At 45.6% G+C, this 21,892-nt stretch overlaps 1 protein-coding gene across 4 annotated transcripts in view; it reads left to right on the top strand.

The window, feature by feature from the left end:
- The window catches only part of sh2b3 (SH2B adaptor protein 3), a 271,686-nt gene that overhangs the window by 230,391 nt on the left and 19,403 nt on the right, over positions 1-21,892 (top strand). For all 4 annotated transcript variants that reach the window (XM_072494673.1, XM_072494567.1, XM_072494633.1 and 1 more), the window contains exons 6-7: positions 1,682-1,896; positions 3,649-3,820. In XM_072494673.1, the coding sequence (XP_072350774.1) occupies positions 1,682-1,896; positions 3,649-3,820 (387 nt within the window). The remainder of the gene's footprint in view (positions 1-1,681; positions 1,897-3,648; positions 3,821-21,892) is intronic.

Genomic DNA, 21,892 nt, shown 5'->3' with positions numbered 1-21,892 from the left:
AAAAACATTTTTTAAAATCTAATCTTTCCTTGGCAGCCCTTTAAGCGGCTGAAAAATCTTGAGTGGAACAGTCCTGGTGCCTGTCCTAACCATCACCGACTGTTTTTCATAAATGGCCTAAACAGGGCATTGGTCACCTGCATATGTAAATGAGGAGCTTAATGACCGTTTTAGGAGGACACCAGGGACACCGACTCATTTCCAGGTGGAAATAGTTCCGGGTGTTCTGGCGAACATTATGATTCCCAAACTTGGGCCGTATGGCACAAATTATGAGTCTTCCATCAGCTGAATAATCTGCCACTGTTCACTGTAGTCTTCCCCATGATGAATGATTAGAAGGGCGGCACGGTAGCACAGTTGCTTCACAGCGCCAGGGTCCCGGGTTCGATTCCCGGCTTGGGTCACTGTCTGTGCGGCGTCTGCACGTTCTCCCCGTGTCTGCGTGGGCTTCCTCCGGGTGCTCCGGTTTCCTCCCGAAAGACGTGCTTGTTAGGTGAATTGGACATTCTGAATTCTCCCTCTGTGTACCCGAACAGCCGCCGGAGTTTGACGACTAGGAGATTTTCACAGTAACTTCATTGCAGTGTTAATGTAAGCCTACTTGTGACAGTAACAAAGATGTTTTATTTTATTTAGTAAGGGGAAGGAGCATAGAGCTTTCCATACCCATACAACCGGACCTTGTTGAGTTAGCACCTTGATTCAAATTCCAAATCTGGTATTAGCAACACTGTTCATCTGGAAGACTTTCTGTGATCAGGTGGTCCAAAATGTAACCTAAAATGGTTTTTGAAGAAGGCCTTGTATAGAAATAATATAACATTAAATACATATATATATTTTAACCTTTGCTAATGCTACCCATTACCTTATTTTCTTAAATGAGCTGACAGTTTCATAAATCTATTTGAATTTTTCACACAGCACCAATGTTCCATACATACTCCCCCTTTTGGTTCCTAATTCCCATTGACTAATGATTTTGTACATATCCGTAATGAATTACAACTTGCCACCTATTGGCCAGAAGCTGAATATCTTGAATTATCTTCATTATTTACTGCCCCATATATTTTGTTATCCTAATGGCAAACTTGGAGATTATGTTTAATGAAAGGTCAGCAAAGTCATTAAATTGGAAGGGTCTGGAATACAATGTTTCAGTTGTAACCACTTTGCAACCTGCAAAGGTCTCATTTCATAGCCACTCTCTGCTTCCCATTTTTAATCTAACATTTCAGCGGCTTGTTTTAACCCCTGGTTCAGTGACATCTAGCTGATGTGGAATCTTGTCAAAAGTGTTTGGAGAATCCTTGTATATAATAATACTAACTCCCATTCTTCCTGTACACCACGTTAGCAATATCTTTGAAAAGCTCCAGGGGTCAGTTATAAATGTGACATCCTTTACCTGAATTCATGTTGACAGTCCTTAAAAAAAAGTTCTGCTTTTCTAAGCGTTCATTCACCAGAATTATTTCAAAGATCTTTCCAGCAATTGTAAAATGCCTGATTTAAATTAGTCCTGTTAGATATCATTTGCCATAAGTGATTCACTATCTAGACCGAAAACGATCCTGTTGCTAAACTCATCAACAGGAATACCGTCCCTCCCCCTGGATGTTCTGATATTCTGAAAAACAAGGTACAATCGTTGTCTTTCTAATTGTGTTTTCAGGAGCTGCCCATCATTGCTCAACCGGGCAGTCCTACCACAAGACGGACCGGCTCTTCTCATCTTATGCCTGGTTTCACGGTCCAATCTCTCGATTTAAAGCAGCTCAGTTGGTACAGATTCCAGGAACCGAGGGTCATGGGGTCTTTCTTGTGCGCCAGAGTGAAACACAGCGAGGAGAATATGTCCTCACATTCAACTATCAAGGGAGAGCCAAGGTAATGTAACTTTTTATACAGAATCAAGTTTACCTTGCATACATATTAAAATATTCTTAATATAAGTTGAACGAGGGATATGCACTTGTGATGCCGCCTTAATGGATAGAAAGATCGGTAAAAGATGAGAATGGATAGTAACTTGCATACAGTGTCTTCAATGTGGCAAGCTTCCCTATGTCCTTTACAGAGGAGAAAGAGGTGCTGAGCAGTATGAAGCATTAGGAACAATAATCTTAAAGCATTGTCCAAAGATCGTGTCAAAAGTCTTAAAAGGTGGTGCAAAAACCTGTAGGTGAAATGAGCCACAAAAAAATGGGGCACGATAGATGAACTCTCTGCCTCTGATTGTGGAGATTGTCGAGAGACTTATGGAAGGGCCAGAATTGGGGGATTGAGAAGTGTAAACTGGGACATTGGACTGGAAATGGTAGATGGGGCAAGGGGAAAAGGAAGATCATGCAATTATTTCTGAATGAATTTATTCAGACTATTATTTTTGGGATAGGACCCAAGTCAACATTCAAGATTAGATTTGAAAGGCCGGTGAAGGAAAAAGGGAGGAATGGATATGGGAACAACACGGATAAATGTGACTAGAATTATTTGCCTGTGTCAAGGGTAAACGCTAAGATGGACTAGTGGACCAGTTGGTAAACAGCAAGTTTCTATATTGTAATTCTACATAATTCTAAGTAAGTGAACACACTTGATGTTTCTGTCCAGTGGTTCAGTGGGTAACTGCTCTGTATAGGAACAGGAGGCGACCAGGTGGAGCCTGCCCCGCCATTCAATATGATCATGGATGATTGGACACTTCAATGCCTTTTTACCCACATTATCCCCATAATCCTTTACATTATTGTTAATCAAAAATCTCAATCTCTAACTTAAACATGCTCAATGACTGAACTACCACAACCCTCTGGGGTGGAAAATTCCAAAGATTTACAACTCTGTGTACTGCCATTTCTCCTCATCTCGGTCCCAAGTGGCTTTCTACTTATTTTGAAATTGTGCCCCCTGCTTCTAGACTCCCCAACCAAGGGAAACATCTTACCTGCACCTACCCTACCTATTCCTTGAAGTATTTTGTAGGTTGCAATGAGATTACCTATCATTCTTTGAAACTCTATAGAATACAGGCCCAGTTTGCCCAACCCCTCTGGAGGACGCAGGTGCAGTCTAACCAAGATCTATACAATTGAAGCAAGACTTCACCATGGTGTGGCAAGAACCAAATGGACTGGAAAGCTCCAGCTTTTATCATTCTCTGTTCTGGGTTAGATGTTCTTGGTTGAGTAGAATGATTGGTCTCTACTCCTGAGGTAGGGAAGGACAAGTTTGAGGTTGCTGCTCCTGATTGCCATTCAGCCTCCTCTTTGGAATGTGCATTTGTGCATATCAGAGAGCACTGGTGTGGATAAAGTGCCACCTATGGTAAATTAACCCGATAACACTTGCTGCCAAGCTGACATATAATAATATGATAAATCCTGCTACTTAGATGAAATTATTGATGCCCTCTACTCGTGGACTGCACCCCAGCAAGAGTCAACACTTTAAGTAGAGGACAGGAGAAAAACGACAAATACAGACTTGAAGCTATCAAAGATAGTTTTGTTTTGCTTTTAAGTCCATTCACATTGCAGAAATACCTTTACTTACTAAATTATCTAAACTAGGCAGTGCCCCGTAACTAATAACAAATAAAATGTCTGAGTGACACACAAATGTGTTCTGATTTTATAGCATCTTCGACTGCTTGTGACAGAAAGAGGGCAATGTCTCGTCCAACACTTCCGTTTCCCATCTGTAACGGAAATGCTGAACTATTTTGGAACATTTGCAATCCCGTTGGAGTGTGGCACAACCTGTGAAGTCAAATTGTCCAGCTATGTGGTGGCATTCCCTCACCAGCAAGGTAAGAAAGATTTCATGAATATTTTAAATAGAATTCATATCAGCAAAAAAAAAAAAAAGGATGTTTATTGGTGCTGGAGCGCAATCACTCAGCACATATATCATAATCAGTAAATAGGATTCCAAGAAACATTCTAGCACCTTTCAAAAAAAAACCCTTCTTAGTTGTGGTGAACCTCTATGGGTGATATGCTTTTTAGGACGTGGTGATATTTGTGTAACCCAATTATAAAAGCACCAATGTGATAGTTTCATAAAATAGATTCTTCTTCAGGGTTTTACATTGCTTAAATTCTCTTAACAATGCAGTAAATTGATGTTAAAGATATAGAACCGGAGGAAAGGAAGTGGTGGATATTTGGAAAGCTCAAATTATTTAACGGGGTTAAAATAACCAGCTACGCTCTTTCCAGTGGAGACTCTGTGAGTACAGACACAGGGTTGATTGCGCATCACTCCCACCATGTGGATTGTAGCAGACTGGTTCATCAGTCTGAGTAGCTATAGAAGGATTAACAGTAGCGTCGAATCGAACTTCCGGTGACGGCAGGCGGGAGGCTGCCGCACAATGGAGGGCTCCCGTTCGGCAACGGCATTTTCGGGGCTTTAAGCCCGGTCCCAGGGTCCGCGGAGGTGGCAGAAGCAGGGAGAAGGCACGGAGGAGGCACAGTGAAGACACAGGAGGAAAAAAAAGAACAAAGAAAAATGTCGAGGGTGAGCAAGAAAACGTCCGAAAAAGAAAACAGCTGGAGGTCCGTCGGGGAGTGGAAAGGTCACCGCGGGGTCACCAGGAAAAATGGAGGCTGGAGCACCAGGGAAGGCCGCACTGCTTACGGCTGAAGAAATAACTAAGGTGATGGCTGCGGAATTTGAAAAGCAGTTGGCGCAGATTGCAAAATGCATGGAGACGGTGAGGAAGGAGATGAGGGAGGTTGAGTGTGCTGGTGGAGGAGGCGGTTTCCCCGGTGAGGACGGAGGTGGCGAGCGCAGTGGCGGAGGTGCGAGAGCATGGGGAGGCGCTGAAGGAAGTGGAGGAGACGTTATTGCAGCATGGTGATCAACTTGCCTCGGTGGGGAAAGAGATGCGGAAGGCGATGGATACGAACAAGGATCTGCGAGGAAAAATGGAAGACCTGGAAAACAGATCCAGGCGACAGAATTTGAGGATTGTGGGGCTGCCCGAAGGAGTTGAAGGACCGAAGCCGACTGAGTATTTTGCCGCGATGCTGGCAAAACTATTGGGGGAGGGGGAGGATCCCTCCCGATATGAACTGGATCGGGCTCATCGGTCGTGGAGGCCTGTACCAAAGGCGAGTGAGCCGCCAAGGGCAGTGACTCTGTGCTTCCGTAGGTACAGGGTGAAGGAGAAGGTCCTGAGCTGGGCCAAGCAGAAGCGGGTGGTGCAGTGGGCTGGAGCTGGTACACGTGTATACCAGGACTTTACGGTGGAGCTGGCAAGGAGGCGGGCTGCCTTCGACCGGGTGGAGAGGGCACTGTACATTAGCAAGGTGCGGTGCGGCATTGTATATCCAGCGAAGCTGAGGGTGACTTACAAGCTCAGGGACTTTTATTTTGGAACGGAGGAAGCAGCGGAGGAGTTTGCGAAAGCAGAAGGACTGTGGCAGAACTGACAAATTGAGGAATGGCCATGTGCCGATGTAACCTCATGACTGTATTTTCTTCTTTTTTGTATCACTGCGAGCGAGTGTAGAGATTAAAGGAGCCAATGTGGTATATATTTGGACAAGGGAAGGGGCGGGACTTTCACTCGAAATGAGGGTTCTTTGGGGTGTAGGTGGATATGCGGGGTTTGTGTGCTAAAAGGGGATCTTTGGGCTTTCCTAGGGCCGGGCAAGTGGGAAAGGGACCCGGGCGGGGGGCCTCCACGCTGGCCGGTTTAAGCCGGCCAGTGAATGGGAGTGAGGTGGGGGGAGGGGCTGTGGCCATCGGAGCCTGGCAGAACAGGGTCCGAGTGGTCTAGCCGGGGTGGAAAGTTGGGGGGGAAGGAACCGAGGTTGGGGGAGGAGTTTTACAAGAGGCAGTGGACGGGAGGAGCTGGAGACCTGGGGTGGGGGGGTGGGGGGGTGGGGGGGCGGGGGGGAGCTGTGTAAGATTAAGGGTGACTACGGGTAATCCCTGATTCCTTTTTGTCATTTATTTATGTAAACATGCGGGTTGAGGTTTGGGGATTGGTGGGTAGATGGGATCGTTGTTATTATGGGGACTGACATATCTTGCTGATTATTGTTTATTGTTGATGGATGTAAATGTGGGAGAAAATGTGAAAAAGGAGGAGAATAAAAAAAATGTTAAAAAAATAAATAATAACCAGCTACAAATGTTAATTACTCGATAGGAACAATGAAAGCAACACTACAGTTTCCTTTCCTGTGTTTCCTTTCAAGTCCCACAAGAAGTTCCACACAATGGGATCCCCCCCCCCCCCCCCCCCCCCCCCCCCCCCATCGTGGAATGTTTTGCAGCAGTGGAGATTGCTTGGCAATGACCGGCAGCAGGATCTTCCTGTGCCACTGTTATTGCACCATCTGCCACAAGGAAACGTGCGGCGGGCGCTTTGGCCAGTGGGACCAGGCGATGCCGCCAGCAGGAACAGCCGGAAAACCCCACCCGAAGGCTTTTAGTGAGTGATGGTGTTTTATCAAAAACCAGAAGGTTCCAGCCTTGACGCCAGTCTGTGTACTGGAGAGTGATCAGCAACAGGGCCTAGGGACACAAACGGCCCAATTTTCCCACTCTGATCACGCTGCGCTGGGTGAATAGTGGGAGAGACCCAAAGCAGGTTTTGTGCTGGGCACCGAGCCAATCACGAGTTCACCCGACTCGCTCTGCCCAGCACATCTGGATCGCGCCCTCGCTAGCCGTGATCGAGGTCCGTTTGTGGTTGCATTCTCCTGGCTCCTGGTAGTCACAGCCACACCGGCTCCTGGTAGTCACAGCCACACCGGCTCCTGGTAGTCACAGCCACACCGGCTCTCGGTAGTCACAGCCACACCGGCTCTCGGTAGTCACAGCCACACCGGCTCTCGGTAGTCACAGCCACACCGGCTCTCGGTAGTCACAGCCACACCGGCTCCTGGTAGTCACAGCCACACCGGCTCCTGGTAGTCACAGCCACACCGGCTCTCGGTAGTCACAGCCACACCGGCTCTCGGTAGTCACAGCCACACCGGCTCTCGGTAGTCACAGCCACACCGGCTCTCGGTAGTCACAGCCACACCGGCTCTCGGTAGTCACAGCCACACCGGCTCTCGGTAGTCACAGCCACACCGGCTCTCGGTAGTCACAGCCACACCGGTGAGGCCTCACTTGTGTGTGGATTAGTATTGGTCTCCACAAGCGGACACCAGATGTGATGTCCACGCTGGGGAGCTTGGAGGCCTTTGGAGCCCCCCGGATGGTCGGGGATAGGGCTGGCAGTGCCAACCTGGCACCATGGCAGTGCCAACATGGCATTACCAACCTGATACTGCAGGGGTACTAGGTTGGCACTGCCAGAGTATTGGGGCAGTGCCAGATTGGCAGTGCCCAGGGGCAGTGCGTTATAGGGGCCTTGCTCATGGAAGGGGGGGGATATGAAAGGTGGGGGGGGAGGGGCGGGGGGGGGAGGATGAAGGGGGTGACCTGAAAGGGGGTCCCCTAAGGTGGGAGGAAGCCCTCAATGACCCTATAGCAAGGTATTCTTAGTTAGGGAGGGGGGACGATGCCCCGATGCCCATGAGGTTCGATGGGTGTGTGGCTGGGTCGCCCTCATGCCTGTGTGGTTGGGGGGAGGGGAGTTCACGCCAACTTTTAGCGGAGGATAGTTTGCCCCTCTGGGTTAGAGAGTTGGGACTGTTGCCCATGCCTGCGGGGTGGGAGGGGGTGGATGTTGGTATTTCCATGGGTGAGGGTACCCTTTAAAAATGGCACTCCGACCTCTGAAGAGCCAAGTCTAGTCCCCCACTGCAGAAAAAAATTCTTAAGTGTGGGATTTATCGGTGAAAAACTCCCCAAACTCCCCCAAAAATGACTAAGTGTGGGTGAATACAGGTCTAGTTCGCACCAAAGAACTTGGAGCAAATCACCCTGCCAAACCCACCCAAAATGTAGCACGGTAGCATTGTGGATAGCACAATTGCTTCACAGCTCCAGGGTCCCAGGTTCGATTCTGGCTTGGGTCACTGTCTGTGCGGAGTCTGCACATCCTCCCCGTGTGTGCGCGGGTTTCCTCCGGGTGCTCCGGTTTCCTCCCACAGTCCAAAGATGTGCAGGTGAGGTGGATTGGCCATGATAAATTGCCCTTAGTGTCCAAAATTGCCCTTAGTGTTGGGTGGGGTTACTGGGTTATGGGGATAGGGTGGAGGTGTTGACCTTGGGTAGGGAGCTCTTTCCAAGAGCCGGTGCAGACTCGATGGGCCAAATGGCCTCCTTCTGCACTGTAAATTCTATGATAAATTTTATAAAATGACTCTTAAAGCTGGATTTTTCGACTACACCCGCCGCAAGATCGCCACGGACGGGGACAATGTGACGGTCCGTTGACCTCAAGCGGGAATTTCCAGTTGCCGGGTGGGTGCGGCCGAAAAATCCTGCCCCCTAATCATTATTTGGGTGTATCGCGCCCCAAGATTAATTGTAGCATTCCCAATGTCGTTACACATTACTTCGTGAAGAAGTAATCAGAAAAGTGCAACCTCCCATTTCATAGCAAATTTTCAAGTGTCTTTTTGAAATATGAATAAATATCACCCGCATAACTTAGTGATAAGAGTTTCTGTAAGTTCAAACTTTGAATTTTAATGAGATGACGAGCAATGATTAAGGTGATTGCTGATTAAGTGCAGAAGTCTGTCAGAAATATCAAACATTTGTCACAATTCCTAAAAAAAGTTTTGATTTAGAATCTGAAAGTCATAACAGATTATGAAGTCAATGTTCAAATTAAAAGAAACAAGAGATTCCCAAGCAGCTTTATGGTCACAGTATTGGCTTCTCAACCTAGATTTCCAAAAGTTCAAATCCCTAGGGTGTATATTGCTCAGCCTGCTTGGCACATTTGTGATGGGTTCTGTCATCTTTTGGCTAGGCTTGCTCAGCGTGTACTACTTTATGATGAAGCTTTCCATCTGTTACTGAGTGAAATCTGGCTGTCCAGCTCACCCTTTGCAACCAAGCTTCCTTCTGTTGGTGGGACACTGAATGTTACTGGCAGTGATCCTGAAGAGCTCCACAGTACTGGTCACCTCTTCCAGCTGAAGGCTGATAAAGGCCTGAAAACTGGTTGCACTCACATTCTTGACCTTTCCTCAGCTGTAAACTTCACAACATTTAAAGTACTTTTTAAAATCTCTGCGTATCTTCGGAAATCATATCATAATTTTAAGAAAGCCCATTTTAAGGACAAATTGAATTATTTTATTCAAAGAATTGAAGATTGAAATTGAATCAAAGTTTTGGGAGCACTCCTTGTTTGACTCATGGCTGAATAAAAGCCCGAATTAAAGAAAATAGATGTAGAGAGATTAAAAAGTGGACGGAAATACATCTCGGAAAAATATGTAGACTAAACATGATAAAAATAGAGAAAATTGCAGAGATGGTCTTGGAGGGTAGAAATTGTGTAAGTTCAAGAACAAAGAGGAAACCTAGGCAGGTATGGATATGTCTGTTATAATCAGAATGGCAAGGGACAGCACAGTGGTGCAGTGATTAGCCCTGCTGTCTCACAACGCTGAGGATCCAGGTTTGACCCCGCCCTTGGGTCACTATCCGTGTGGAGTTTGCTCATTCTCCCCGTGTTTCCGTGGAATTCATCCCCATAACCCAAAGTTGTGCAGGATAGGTCGATTGACCACGCTAAATTGCCCTTAATTGGGAAAAAAAAGAATTAGATACTCTAAATTTATATTTTAAAAAATAATCAGAATAGCAATGCAGCAGATAGAAAAGGACAAGTTTAAATTTAAGAGAACAAATCAGCCGGATAAAAATATTGTTTGGAAAATTCTGATGTTTTAAGAGGCGAAAGAACAGTTCTGACCTTGATGAAAATACTGAGCATTTTGTTCCCAATCACTTGTTCCTTACAATGGAATCTGTCTTGGTACTCACTCATTGCACTGTATTTTGTGACTAAGGGAGTCATGAGCTGTTCCTCTAAGAAAACTCAGACTTGAGAAAGTGTTTAAATGGTTGTACCTTTGCAGATGGGTCAACTCACTCCTGCTTTATTACAGTCGGTTTTCATTAGCAAAGTTCAAGGCAGATAAAGTAATTGAGGGTTTTACACATGGGCAAACTATTTTTCTTAGATATTATCTTGAATTAATAAAATGCAGATTCAAGTGCAGCATCACTATATAGATTTTTTTAAAAAAAGTAAATGAATACAGGTCCCTCAACATCTGCAAAAAGAATAAAAGAGAGGCGAATGAACATTATGGTGTAATATTGTCATTTCTCTCTGCACTTACTGACTAACTTGATCTGTAATTACAGAATCATAGAATCCCTACAATGCAGAAGGAGGGCATTCGGCCCATCGAGTCTGCGCCGACCCTCCGAAAGAGCTTCCTTCCTAGGTCCACACCCCCACCCTATTCCCGTAACCCCACCTAACCTAATTCCCGCAGTTCTTTTATTTTGACACTTGTGTTTTGGTGATTTTGCTTTTTAAAAACATTTTAGTGTACCCAATTCATTTTTCCAATTAAGGTGCAATTTAGCATGGCCAATCTACCTACCCTGCACATCTTTGGGTTGTGGGGGCGAAACCCACGCAAGCACGGGGAGAATGCGCAAACTCCACACGGAGTGACCCAGAGCCGGGATCGAACCTGGGACCTCTGCGCCGTGAGGCAGCAGGGCTAACCACTGCGCCACCCTGACGCCCGTGATTTTGCTTTTTAAGAGGTCCTGTGGGCTACATTCCATTTGGTTGACAATGCCGGTTACTGTTGAAATCTGTTTTTGAAGCCAGCCCAATGCTTTAATGCTACTTCTATGAATGTACTTTTAAGTTTCAACCTAAGCACCTAGACGATGAATGAGAAAAGGGTATTTGATTGATGGAAGCATTATCGGCCAGGTCATAAGAACAGGTCATTCAGCTCCTCAGGCCTGTTCCACCACTCTATTCAATCATGGCTGATCTGTACTTGAACTCTACTTATTTGTGTTGATCCATACCCCTAGGTACTGTGATTTACTGCCTAGGCCAACCTGCGACATGGGGAGATGGGACGTCAATCTCCCGAAACTGCATCAAAATTAGGAAGTGCTTGCTGGTAATGAGATTGGAGAATTATAAATGCCAAATTTTCCCCACTAAAAAGTGAAATAAAATACTGATTAGCTTCCAACTGATTTTTTCTCTTGCCCATTTTTGTTTGACGATGAGCGCTCCTGGAGAAGGGGAAATTGAGCAGTGTGAGAAGAGTACAGGTTTGAAATGGTGAGATTTTTCTGCTTTGACGGTGATGTCCGATGATGTTAGTTCAGCTGGCTAAAACCAGTGAAGCCAATTCCTTCGGTAGAACAAATTGCTCCAATGTGTAAAAGAGTTGATTCTGTTACTTTTCCAAAAGTAACAAGGAAAATTAAAGTTCATGAAGATCAAAACACTGCAAATCCTGTTCCTTGAGAAACAACAAATGTTTTGCAAGCAATTTGGAATGCTTGAGAATTGATCACCAGTTGGATTATGCGCCCAGATTTCAATGTATTGCTGTACTTTGTTAAATGTACATTGGTCGGGTGACATAATGGCAGTACTTTGCGTACTTATGCAGATTTATTCCTGAAATTACTGATGCAGATATGTACACCATCTGTCAAATGCAGTTTTCTAGATAAACAGTAAAGGCCGCATCCACTGAACGCTGATTACCTTTCCCGATACTTGGCTTGTTGCACCCAGCCTGTGGGGGTTGTAACTGCCTCAGCTTCAAGCCACAGGGAGGTTTATCACGCAATTGGATTCTTGCCAAAATTCGTTACATATTCCAGCACAGTGTGGTTTCAATTGCTGTAAACCATTGACCTGGTCTATATATCTTTACTGGTAATGTCTGAATGTTTTTTCCTCAACAACCTGTCTCTCTGTAGCACGTGGAATTTCTGTAAAAGCTTTGAACACGCTGTCCTTGGAAATGTTTATTCCCATTTCTGCGCATGCTTGTAAATATGTAGAAAGATTTTAGTTAGTATATGCCATTATCCAGAAACATTTGACAGAACTTTGAGTTCATCCAGGCAATTGCACTTTTTTCCCTGTCAGTCTTTTTCTGCCGTCCAACCTTTCTCCACTCCCCCGCCCCTCCCAACCAAATGTTTGGGCCTTATTGGAATGGGATCAAGTGCTCTGAGTTCTCAATACTGAATTCTCTACCCCCGAGGTTTGCAGGTGCTTCGTCGTTGAATACATTAAAGGCCTGGGATAGACAGATTTTCTGTCTCTCGGGGAAACAAGGGATGTGGGAGTGTATAGGAAACTGAAGTTGAAACCCAAAAATCAGCCATGATCATATTGAACGGTGGAGCAGGCTCAATGGGCCATGTAACAACGCCCCCTAATTCTTGTGTGTTCTTGTGTCTTGGCCAGTCACCCACACCTTCCACTGCTGGATTTTGATCAGGGACGGAAATTGACCCCCCTCATCTATCTGCCGCTGACATCAGTTAGTTCAACATAGCATGGGGATCGAACCTGGAACCATCCCAAAATGTACCACTCAGATATTCCCTGTGTGCATTCAGCAAACCATTAGGAAATCATTTGAACATTGATTTTTCTTTTGAAACTTTTGTGCAAACGTTACTTTAAAGCCCACTAACAAACTATTTGAATCTGTTTTTGATTTACGGTAATTGTTTCAAAAGTCTCTTCACTGTCCTTTTGAAAGTGCACCTGAGAAAATCCAGATTTGTGATATCCTTTATTTACCCTGCTGGTTCCATTCTCAAATAAACCCTGATCAATTTTTCAAACAGGATTTCCCTTTCATGAAACTATGCTGTCTCTGACAAATCATATTATGACTTTCTAAGTACCCTATCGCCACTTCCTTTATAATGGATTCCAACAAATTCCCAACGATTATGTCAGGGTGACTGGCCTGGCGTTCCCTGTTTTCTCTCTCCCACACTTCTTGAATGGCACCATTATATTTTCTACCTTCCCATCTGCTGGGACCATTTCCGAATCCAGGGAGCTTTGGAAGATGCATTCACTATCTCTGCAGTTACCTGTTTACCTTTGGGTAAAGGCCATCAAGTCTGAGGGAAGTTCCTCACTCTCATTACACCCCGAGTTCCCCTTTATTACTGGAATGATTTTTGTGTCTTCTGTTGTGAGGACAGAGTTTTCAAAATGGTTTGACACCTGGGCTATTTCCTTTTTCTCTATTATAATTTCTGCGGTGTCAGCCTCAAAGGGAGGCCAATTACTTTCCTTACTCGCTTTCTGCATACCTGTAGAAACTCTTACGATCTGTGTTTTTGTTGTTTCTTGTTAGTCGAATCTCATATGCCCAGTGGGTGTTTGTATTCTATTTTTTCTTTATCAATTTTTTGGTCATTAGTTAATTCACTTCCAGGGTTGTGCATTATTCCTTTATGCTAATGAATAATATTGTACTCCGAACTAATACTATAAATGTATGCTGTGATCATTTTTGATTTAACTTTAATAACAGATTTCTCTGCAATGAATGTTTTGTTGTTTACCTTGTGGCCTTGCTTTACTTGGGAAACTTTGCTCACTGATAGTTATTTACTGCTTCCAATAGATGAGACCATAAGACTTTGAAAAATGAAATGAAAATCGCTTATTGTCACAAGTAGGCTTCAATTAAGTTACTGTGAAAAGCCCCTAGTCGCCACATTCCGGCACCTGTTTGGAGAAGGATCGTCCCTTCAGTCTGAGATTGTGAACTCTCGTTCTAGTTTTTCCTACAAGTGGAAACATCCTCACCACATCCACTCTATCCAGTACTCGCAGTATTCTCTAAGTTTCAATAAGATCCCCCCTCATCCTTCTAAACTCCAACGTGTACAGACCCAGAGTCCTCAAATCCTCATATGACAAGCTCTTCATTCCAGGGATCATTCTTGTGAACCTCCTCTGGACCCTTTCCAAGGCCAGCACATTCTTCCTTAGATACGGGGCCCAAAACCGCTCACAATACTCCAAATAGGGTCTGACCAGAGCCCTGTACAGCCTCAGTAGTACATCCCTGGTCTTGTATTCTAGCCCTCTCGACATGAATGCTAACATTGCATTTGCCTTCCTAACTGCCAACTGAACCTGCATATTAATCTTAAGAGAATCTTGAATTAGGACTCCTAAGTCTCTTTGTGCTTCTGATTTTCGAAGCCTTTTCCCATTTAGAAAATAGTCTATGCCTCCATTCTTCCTTCCAAAGTGCATAACCATACACTTTTCCACATTGTATTCCATCTACCAAATCTTTGCCCACTCTCCTAGCCTGTCCAAGTCCTTCTGCAGCCCCCCCTGCTTCCTCAATACTACCCGATAGTTCTTGTTGGTCATTTGGCAGGTTCTCCAGTACGAGTTACAACTGTGATTTGCTACAAGCCAAATTAATTAGGCAAACTGTTAGGATTTTGTCTTTGCTTTTAGGTGGTTGTCATTTTATTTGTCCACTGAATTATCATTTCAGTATAAAAGCAGCATAGTCCCAGGTGACCAGAAGCTGCTTTGCCCTTTGAGGGGGAGAGCTGACTGGTGGTGGTTTAACCCGAGGGTCACCACACCTCAGGCGAGGGGCAAGGTTGAGAAGGCGAGGCCTTCATGAACAACCTTGGCTGGTATGGGAATTGAACTTGCCCTTACTGGTCTTGCTCTGCATCACAAACCAGCTGTCCAGCCAACTGAGTTGAACTGGCATAACGTCCTAGTACATAACCAAACTGATTATTGCAGTAGCCAGAGTAAGACAGCATTTTCAGTTCATTAAAAACATGTGATTCTCTACTTAAAATATAAATAAAATATCTCCCTTACTGGCATTCTGATTGGTTCACGAAGCACATACTGTTGAACCGCCTGCACTGCCAAAATATTCTTGCAGAACAATTTTGATCTTTCTCCTCTAACCTGGCCAGATATGTCTTGCACCCCCCCCCCCCCCCCCCCCCCCCAATATCTCAGTGCCAATTTTAATAGTCCAGCTATGAACCAATGGATTATACCGCCCCCTGGTGTTCTGAACTGGAACAGTCTTCTTGACCGTTCCTATAGTGTATAAAAAAGCAGGGAGGAAAAAAAAGATCCTTGAGATTAGTTCCTTTCACAGTCTGGCCTAGAATTTCCTGTAGGTGCGAAACCCGGAGGCCACACCTGGACTTGCACTCATTCCACTAAGGTCAAATTCTGCTTGATGCAGAAATGTGGCATTTTGCTGACTGATTAGCGCATCGTGGTAACATGCTTCCTCGGCATGTAACGGTATAATCTAGAATGGAAAGCTGACGGGGGGGGGGTGGGTTCAATCTCATGTTGTGAAAACTTGGAACCCAGGGGTACAGAGCAACATTTGTTCCTTTTGTGTCAATGTGGCGATTTCTCCTCTTATTCAGTATATGATCTGTAGGCCTCCTAGTTTACACAATAGTTTCCTTTCAAAGCCATGCTGATTTGGATTAGCACATGAAGAGGATATATTTTAACAGCAATAATCACCAAAACTTTGTATTGGACATGTACATATTACATGGCCTTGACTCTGATATACCATGCATTCACAGAATCTCCAATTTCTACTGCTATCTGATCATTGGCTGTACTATTTGATTTAATATCTTTATGACTCAACATCATTGTGCATTTAGATATTGATTCTCTGTATGTCGAAGGCAGGAAGTGTCTTCGTAGACTCAGGAACCGGTGAAACTTTCTCAGTTCTCATTTCCTCTCCCAAATTCAGTAACTGTAGCCTCATAACAAGAACATCTTGCCATAACCACTACTCACCACAGCCCAGCTTCATTATGACCTTCTTTCATTCACGTAACAAGCAACTCTACTCTTTCTGATAAAGAGTATCACTTGTTTTGCCTATTTGACTGGAAGTAGAATAATTGGCTGCGTAACCTGTACAGTAGGTCCACTGAATAGAATCTACTGATGACCAAGCTTAACCTTGGCCAGTGAATCTGCCCTGACGAGTGGCTGTTAATTTGTGGATGTTTACACTTTGCTGCATTTTTAAAGAGATTTGTCTAAAATCACTCACTAGTAACTCTGAAGAGGTTGAGGCTTTAATATGCAGTATCATTCAATGCTACTGAGAACGGAACCCTTTGAATGCAAAATGCATGGGACTAAAAATTGATTTGTGCTATTTTTTTGACTGCAAAGGTCAATTCACAACCTTCCCATGTCTGTTCAGGAAGTACATTTTGATGCTGCCAGCTCGTCCACATGATTGGTACTTAGGCTCTGAGTAACTGCCAAGCTCCTGGCTGCCTCTGCATTCAGCAGAGAGCTGAGCACATTTGCAGAGACTTTATGCAGTCAGCCTGTTCTTAAAGGCAAACTGCCCCTTTTAAAGGGAAACTGCACTATATTACAGGAGGCTACTACTGCTGAATATTAGTACTGAAAATATAAGTAAAGGAAGAAGGAAGCCTGGAGTATAAAGAGTTAGTAGATGGGGATATGCTGATATATGACATAGATGATGATATACCACTGGCATCAGTCAGTCATCTGTTAGACTCTCGAGAGGCTGGACTCAATCCTAGGAACAACATGCTACTCTGTAACCTGTTCAAGTGTAATATTAATAAACAAGTGTTCAGCAGATAGCAAAGTATGTCTATAGTTTGAGTAGAAACCAAGTCCCACACCTAGAGTCCAAGATAAAAGGACCATCTGAGAACATGGTGACAGCATTGGGAGACTTTGATGTAAAAATCACATCAGTGTTATGGAAGGAACCACAGAGTAAAGAAAGTTTTGAAAGCACCTTGTAAAGACTCAGCAGAAAGAGAGGCACACAGGAGAGAGGTAATGGTGACTGGACCTGGTAAGCAGTCTCTGCCCTTGCCCCACCCATTTGACTTCCTCAAGGCCCCACAGAGAGGCCAGCAGTGGGAGTTATGTAAACACCATTTTTTTCTGGTATTGAGCAGCATCAGGCCTTCAGGAAAAGAACTTCAGGTCAGTTCATAGAATCATCATAGAATCATAGAATTTACAGTGCAGAAGGAGGCCATTCAGCCCATCGAGTCTGCACTGGCCCTTACAAAGAGCTCCCTACTGAAGCCCACGTATATACCCTATCGCCGTATCCCAGTAACCCTCACTTCACATTTTTTGGACACGAAGGCAAATTTAGCATGGCCAATCCACCTAACCCGCACATCTTTGGACTGTGGGAGGAAACCGGAGCACCCGGAGGAAACCCACGCAGACACGGGGAGAACAAGCAGACTCCGCACAGACAGTGACCCAGCCGGGAATCGAACCTGGGGCCCTGGAGCTGTGAAGCAACTGTGCTAACCACTATGCTACCGTGCTGTCCCTAGTAATAACTACTAATTCCTAGTATTGCCTCGTGTATTCTGAGTTGGATATTACCACCAGTGGAGTTATCTAATCTCTTCTCTCATTGCTTTGGCATGGGCAATTTTTTAAATTGTGTCCCTAAAAATTGGTTTCCAATATAGGTCTCACTTTATGTCAAATTGAACCATTTTATGGATGTTGTTGCCAAGGGTATCACTGGTTCTATTCCCAGAATCTCGGTCACTTGCCTTTCCCATTAAGCAGCTTGGATTCTTCCTTCCTTTATGCTGTAGGTCCTGTAGTAGCCAATGTTCTTCTAAGGCAAGCGGTGCAGGATTTCACTGTGGACTTTGAGTCTATAGTTAAAGCTGTTGATACTTATTTAAGCCCAAAGAAACACTTAGTAAATTGAATGAGCACATTTTAACCCGCAGCAACAAAAAACAGGGGAATTGATTGAATTATTATTTTTTAAAACATTTTTTCCAATTAAGGGGCAGTTTTGCATGACCAATCACACTAGCCGGCACATAAGAACATAAGAACTAGGAGCAGGGGGGAGATTTTGAGGGTGGATAAAAGATATGCGGAGGCCCCGGACGAAGGACTAAATAGAGAGAGGCGAAGACTTCAGACGGAGTTTGACCTGCTGACCACAGGAAAGGCAGAGGCACAGTGGAGGAAGGCACAGGGGATGAGATACGAATATGGGGAAAAGGCGAGCTGGCTGCTGGCCCACCAACTTCGCAAGAGGATAGCGGCGAGGGAAATTGGGGGTGTCAGGGATGAAACGGGAACTACGGAGCGGAGAGCAGGGAAGGCAAATGAGGTGTTTAAGACCTTTTATGAGAGGCAATATAGGTCCCAACCCCCGGAGGGAAAAGAGGCAATGCAACAGTTTCTGGACCAACTAAGGTTCCCGAGGGTGGAGGAGCAGGAGGTGGCAGGTCTGGGGGCGCCAATTGAGGTGGATGAGGTGACTAAAGGGCTGGGGAACATGCAGGCAGGGAAGGCCCCGGGACCAGACGGTTTCTCGGTGGAATTTTACAGGAAATATGTGGACTTGTTGGCCCCGCTGCTGGTGAGAACCTTTAACGAGGCCAGAGAAGGGGGGACTCTACCCCCGACAATGTCGGAGGCGACTAATCCTGAAGCGGGATAAAGATCCGCTGCAATGTGGGTCATATAGGCCTATCTCACTCCTGAATGTAGACGCCAAGCTGCTGGCAAAAATGCTGGCGACGAGGATCGAGGATTGTGTCCCGGGGGTGGTGCATGAAGACCAGACAGGGTTTGTAAAGGGGAGACAACTGAATGTCAACGTGCGATGGCTGTTGGGGGTGATAATGATGCCCCCAGCGGAGGGGGAGACAGGGATAGTGGTGGCGATGGATGCAGAGAAGGCATTCGATAGGGTAGAGTGGGAGTATCTATGGGAGGTGTTGAGGAGGTTTGGGTTCGGGGAGGGGTTTGTCAGTTGGGTCAAACTCGTATACTGGGCCCCAGTGGCAAGTATAGTCACAAATCGGCAAAGATCGGAGTATTTTCGGTTACATAGAGGAACAAGGCAGGGGTGCCCTCTGTCCCCATTACTGTTCGCGTTGGCAATTGAACCACTGGCCATAGCGTTGAGAGACTCTAAGAAATGGAGGGGGGTGATTAGAGGGGGAGAGGAACATCGAGTGTCACTCTACGCAGATGACCTACTGCTATATGTGGCGGATCCTGTAGAGGGGATGACAGAGGTTATGCAGATATTGAGGGAGTTTGGAGATTTTCCGGGATATAGGCTAAATATGGGGAAGAGTGAGCTTTTCGTAGTACACCCCGGGGATCAGGGAAGTGGAATAGACGCCCTGCCGTTAAGGAGAGTGGAAAGGAGCTTCCGATATTTGGGGATTCAGGTAGCCAGGAGCTGGGGAACTCTACACAAACTCAATGTGACGCGGCTGGTGGAGCAGATGGAGGAGGATTTCAAGAGGTGGGATATTGTTGCCGCTCTCACTGGCGGGCAGAGTGCAGGCGGTAAAAATGATGGTCCTCCCAAGGTTTCTTTTTGTGTTTCAATGTCTCCCCATTCTGATCACTAAGGCCTTTTTCAAGAAAATAGACAGGAGTGTTATGAGTTTCGTGTGGGCAGGGAAGACCCTGAGGGTAAGGATGGGGTTCCTGCAGCGCAGCAGGGACAGAGGGGGACTGGCGTTGCCGAATCTGGACGACTACTACTGGGCCGCCAATGTGGCGATGGTTTGTAAGTGGATGAGGGAGGGAGAGGGGGCGGCGCTGAAGAGGCTGGAGATGGCGTCCTGTAAAGGAACGAGCCTAAAGGCGCTAGTGACGGCACCGCTGCCGCTCTCCCCGAAAAGGTATACCACAAACCCAGTGGTGGTGGCAACCTTAAGGATCTGGGGGCAATGGAGGCGACACAGGGGGGTGACGGGTGCCTCGGTGTGGTCCCCGATCAGGAATAACCATAGGTTTGTCCCAGGAAGGATGGACGGAGGGTTCCAGAGCTGGCATCGGGCAGGAATTAGGAGACTGAGAGACTTGTTTATTGATGGGGAGTTTGCGAGCCTGGGAGCGCTGGAGGAAAAGGATGAGTTGCCCCCGGGGAATATCTTTAGATACATGCAAGTGAGGGCGTTTACGAGGCAACAGGTGAGGGAATTTCCGTTGCTCCCGACACAGGGGATCCAGGATAGAGTGATTTCGGGGGTATGGGTCGGGGAGGGCAAAGTGTCCGAAATATATCAGGAGACGAGGGGGAGGCGCTGGTAGAGGAGCTGAAGGGAAAATGGGAAGAAGAGCTGGGGGAGGAGATTGAGCAGGGGCTGTGGGCTGATGCCCTAAGTAGGGTAAATTCCTCTTCCTCGTGTGCCAGGCTTAGCCTGATACATTTCAAGGTTCTACACAGACCACACATGACGGGAGCAAGACTGAGCAGGTTCTTCGGAGTGGAGGACAGGTACGGGAGGTGCTTGGGAAGCCCGGCGAACCACACACATGTTCTGGTCGTGTCCGGCACTGGATGAGTACTGGAGGGGAGTGGCAAAGGTGATTTCAAAGGTGGTGAAGGTCCGGGTCAAGCCAGGCTGGGGGTTAGCTATATTTGGGGTAGCGGAAGAGCTGGGAGTGCAGGAGGCGAAAGAGGCCGATATTCTGGCCTTTGCGTCCCTGGTAGCCCGGCGAAGGATCCTACTATATTTTTTTGTTACTTTGTTAGTTCACTATTTTATTTAAATAATGTTACTTATTAGCTATTGTGTTATTTTTATGTTGATTCGTAAAGTGGAAAAATTGTGTTTGAAAACTTTAATAAAATATATTTTTTTTAAAAAAAGAACTAGGAGCAGGAGTAGGTCATCTGGCCCCTCGAGCCTGCTCCACCATTCAATGAGATCATGGCTGATCTTTTGTGGACTCAGCTCCACTTTCCGGCCCGAACACCATAACCCTTAATCCCTTTATTCTTCAAAAAACTATCTATCTTTATCTTAAAAACATTTAATGAAGGAGCCTCTACTGCTTCACTGGGCAAGGAATTCCATAGATTCACAACCCTTTGGGTGAAGAAGTTCCTCCTAAACTCAGTCCTAAATCTACTTCCCCTTATTTTGGGGCTACGCCCCCTAGTTCTGCTTTCACCCGCCAGTGGAAACAACCTGCCCGCATCTATCCTATCTATTCCTTTCATAATTTTATATATTTCTATAAGATCCCCCCCTCATCCTTCTAAATTCCAATGAGTACAGTCCCAGTCTACTCAGCCTCTCCTCGTAATCCAACCCCTTCAGCTCTGGGATTAACCGAGTGAATCTCCTCTGCACACCCTCCAGTGCCAGTACGTCCTTTCTCAAGTAAGGAGACCAAAACTGAACACAATACTCCAGGTGTGGCCTCACTAACACCTTATACAATTGCAGCATAACCTCTCTAGTCTTAAACTCCATCCCTCTAGCAATGAAGGACAAAATTCCATTTGCCTTCTGTAAACCAACTTTTTGCAACTCATGCACTAGCACACCCAGGTCTCTCTGCACAGCAGCATGTTTTAACATTTTATCATTTAAATAATAATCCATTTTGCTGTTATTCCTACCAAAATGGATAACCTCACATTTGTCAACATTGTATTCCATCTGCCAGAGCCTAGCCCATTCACTTAACCTATCCAAATCCCTCTGCAGACTTCCGGTATCCTCTGCACTTTTTGCTTTACCACTCATCTTAGTGTTGTCTGCAAACTTAGACACATTGCACTTGGTCCCCAACTCCAAATCATCTATGTAAATTGTGAACAATTGTGTGCCCAACACTGATCCCTGAGGGACACCACTAGCTACTGATTGCCAACCAGAGAAACACCCATTAATCCCCACTCTTTGCTTTCTATTAATTAACCAATCCTCTATCTATGCTACTACTTTCCCCTTAATGCCATGCATCTTTATCTTATGCAGCAACCTTTTGTGTGGCACCTTGTCAAAGACTTTCTGGAAATCCATATATACCACATCCATTGGCTCCCCGTTATCTACC

Source organism: Scyliorhinus torazame, chromosome 1 (genome assembly GCF_047496885.1).
Source record: "Scyliorhinus torazame isolate Kashiwa2021f chromosome 1, sScyTor2.1, whole genome shotgun sequence".
Taxonomy (NCBI): domain Eukaryota; kingdom Metazoa; phylum Chordata; class Chondrichthyes; order Carcharhiniformes; family Scyliorhinidae; genus Scyliorhinus; species Scyliorhinus torazame.
Note: the sequence above shows the minus strand (reverse complement) of the source record. Positions and strands in the feature narration are given on the sequence as shown.